Consider the following 2,588-nt stretch of genomic DNA (forward strand, 5'->3'; position numbering starts at 1 on the left):
TTAGCTTTTTATTAACCTTAGATTATACTAGGTTTTTGCTGCTTTGAGCTTTTAGCCAGCCTTCTGTACATCTGGTTAGCCTTTTGTTACTTTTGTACTGTTACTTTTATTGTTTATTCTTAACATACTTTTAGCGTTCAGCTAGCATTCTGCTATTTTAAGAATTTGGTCAGCATTTTGTTAATTTTTAATCATAAGTTTGCTTTTTGCTACTTTGAGCTTTTAACTAGTCTTTTGCTACTTTTGGCTAACATTCTGCTACTTTTGGCTAGATTATTATTATTATTTAGCTATGTTATTCTTTTTATACGTTTAGCTTTCAGCTATTTCTGCTACTTTCAGCTTTTAGTTAGCATTTTGCCACTTTTAGCTTTTGAGCTTTTAGATAATGCTCTGCTTTTTTTAAGCTTTTTTAAATTCCATGAACATTGATGAAAATCTTTCCATTTTTAAACATTATTATCCAGTTTTAATGCTGTCTTCTTTCCTTCTATAATCAATCCTGTTTTCACATTTTGAATTTTATTCTCAGTTTAAGTTTGAGTTTGTTCATCACAGATATCTGCTCCACAACACGTCTGAGTCACGCTAGAGCTTCTCTAACAAATTCCAGCAAAGTCATGCAGCCCTCAGCACTCACTCAGCATTCTCACAGAAAATTGGATTTCTTTATTTAATGTGCGGTTATTATTATTTATTTGAGTTTATTGGTGAATTTGGATGTCTAATCTTGTTTTTGGCAGGAATGCATTCTGTCTGGGATCATGTCTGTGAATGGGAAGAAGGTTCTGCACATGGACAGGAACCCCTACTATGGTGGGGAGAGCTCGTCCATCACTCCCCTGGAGGAGGTATGAGGCTGCAGGGATGAATGAAAAAACAAATCAATATAATTTTATGTCCTTCAGTTCATCCCTCAATATGTCCAGTGCAATCAGCTGCAGCTGCTTTATTGCATCTGATTGCTGACAGCCTTCTCCATGATTGTGAGTCCCAAAGGTTTATGGTGAATTTTCTGTTTCCTGTTGTCTCCTGCAGCTCTACAAGCGTTTCAGTCTACCTGACAGTCCACCAGAGTCCATGGGCCGGGGCAGGGACTGGAACGTTGACCTCATCCCCAAGTTCCTCATGGCCAATGGTCTGGATCTGTCCACATGTGTAGAAAATAATGATCTTAATTGAAAGTTGTGGTAAACATTAAGGAGATAAGCTAAAAATGAGCACAAAAAGTCAAATGTTTACAGATGAAATTGTTTTGGTGGGTTTTTATCTGGAAGTACAAAGACAACTGGTGACCTGTTTTCAAGATGGCCACCACGACTAAGCAACCTTAGAAAACCCCAAAATGACTCAAACTCAGTCAGTTTTACAAATGTTGATCTAATATTTGATGTGGTAGTAGCTAATGGTCATCTCCGACTCATAATCCAAGTGCAATATCAGTTTTTAAAAATTTCTGTTTGATAGAAAATTGTCACATTGAATTTAATGAAACTTACAGAAGGTAATCCCTGGATGTACATCTACTACTAAATATTTTTTGGAGTCTGCATAATTTAGAATGGCTGCCACAGCCGACTGATTATTGGAAACCACCCGTTTTGGATGTTATCATCCATTAAATGGACGTTATTAGCTGTTATCAGTCCCATAGAATGGTTTCAGACTGTCAGCTGTTAATATGAGGCATAAAACCACTAAGGTTAGTTTTAGATAAAATGACATGGACTACGATAAAGTAGACCAGACTCTGGCAGTAGCAGATTCTTGCATTCCAACGTATATGGCACTGGTAACCCACTAGGAGGCACTGTCGGGACAGTCTGAAGCCATTCTATGGGACTGATAACTGCTAATAATGTCCATTTAATGGACTGATAACATCCGAACCGGCTGTTGGAAACCCTCAAAATGTTTCAAACTCAGCCATGTGGGCTGATATTGAGCTCAGTCTTGTAATAGTAGCAGACATTCACAACACATACTTTCAGTATTACACGTTAACTCTTGGTGTCAGTACTGTTTGTATGTTAGCAAAGTATTCCATGAAACACTGGATTTAAATAGAATTTTCAGAATGTAACCATTGGATTTATGTTTAATACAAATTAACTTTTGTTGTCACTTGAATTCAAGATGGCAGTTCACTGACATCAGCTGAACAAAAACAGTGCAACTCAGTTTTTTACAGAAGCTGAGAGCGGTCATTTTCAGCAGATAATTTTTTTCCATGGTTTTATCGTGAAGTCGTTTTCTCGAGATAAAGAGTTATGATTTTCTGTGCATCGTTCAGTAACCATGGAGATGGCCTGATCCCCTCTGCTGGTAAGGGATAAAGTTTATTGTATCAGCAGGATGACTGTGTAAACACCTGCTGAGCTACAGTCGGGCCAGCCGTCTCCTTAAATGATGAGGGCTGACATGAAAGTTATCTGTATAAGACAAACAAATCACAATTTCAGTCTGTGTAATGATACAAAAATGACACAAAATTATGAACAGTTAATAGGTTGCCTTCAGGAGAAGGACACCCTTTCAAAAGAGATCTGAGATGTCAATGGGATTTGCCTGGTTAAATAAAGGTTAAT

At 37.4% G+C, this 2,588-nt stretch overlaps 1 protein-coding gene across 1 annotated transcript in view; it reads left to right on the top strand.

Annotated features, from left to right (window-relative positions):
- gdi1 (GDP dissociation inhibitor 1) overlaps window positions 1-2,588 on the top strand; it is an 18,812-nt gene that overhangs the window by 1,733 nt on the left and 14,491 nt on the right. The window contains exons 2-3 of the mRNA XM_014032380.1: window positions 744-851; window positions 1,039-1,138. Of these exons, the coding sequence (XP_013887834.1) occupies window positions 744-851; window positions 1,039-1,138 (208 nt within the window). The remainder of the gene's footprint in view (window positions 1-743; window positions 852-1,038; window positions 1,139-2,588) is intronic.

This window comes from Austrofundulus limnaeus, unplaced genomic scaffold, assembly GCF_001266775.1.
Source record: "Austrofundulus limnaeus strain Quisiro unplaced genomic scaffold, Austrofundulus_limnaeus-1.0 Scaffold1434, whole genome shotgun sequence".
NCBI classification, from domain to species: Eukaryota; Metazoa; Chordata; class Actinopteri; order Cyprinodontiformes; family Rivulidae; genus Austrofundulus; species Austrofundulus limnaeus.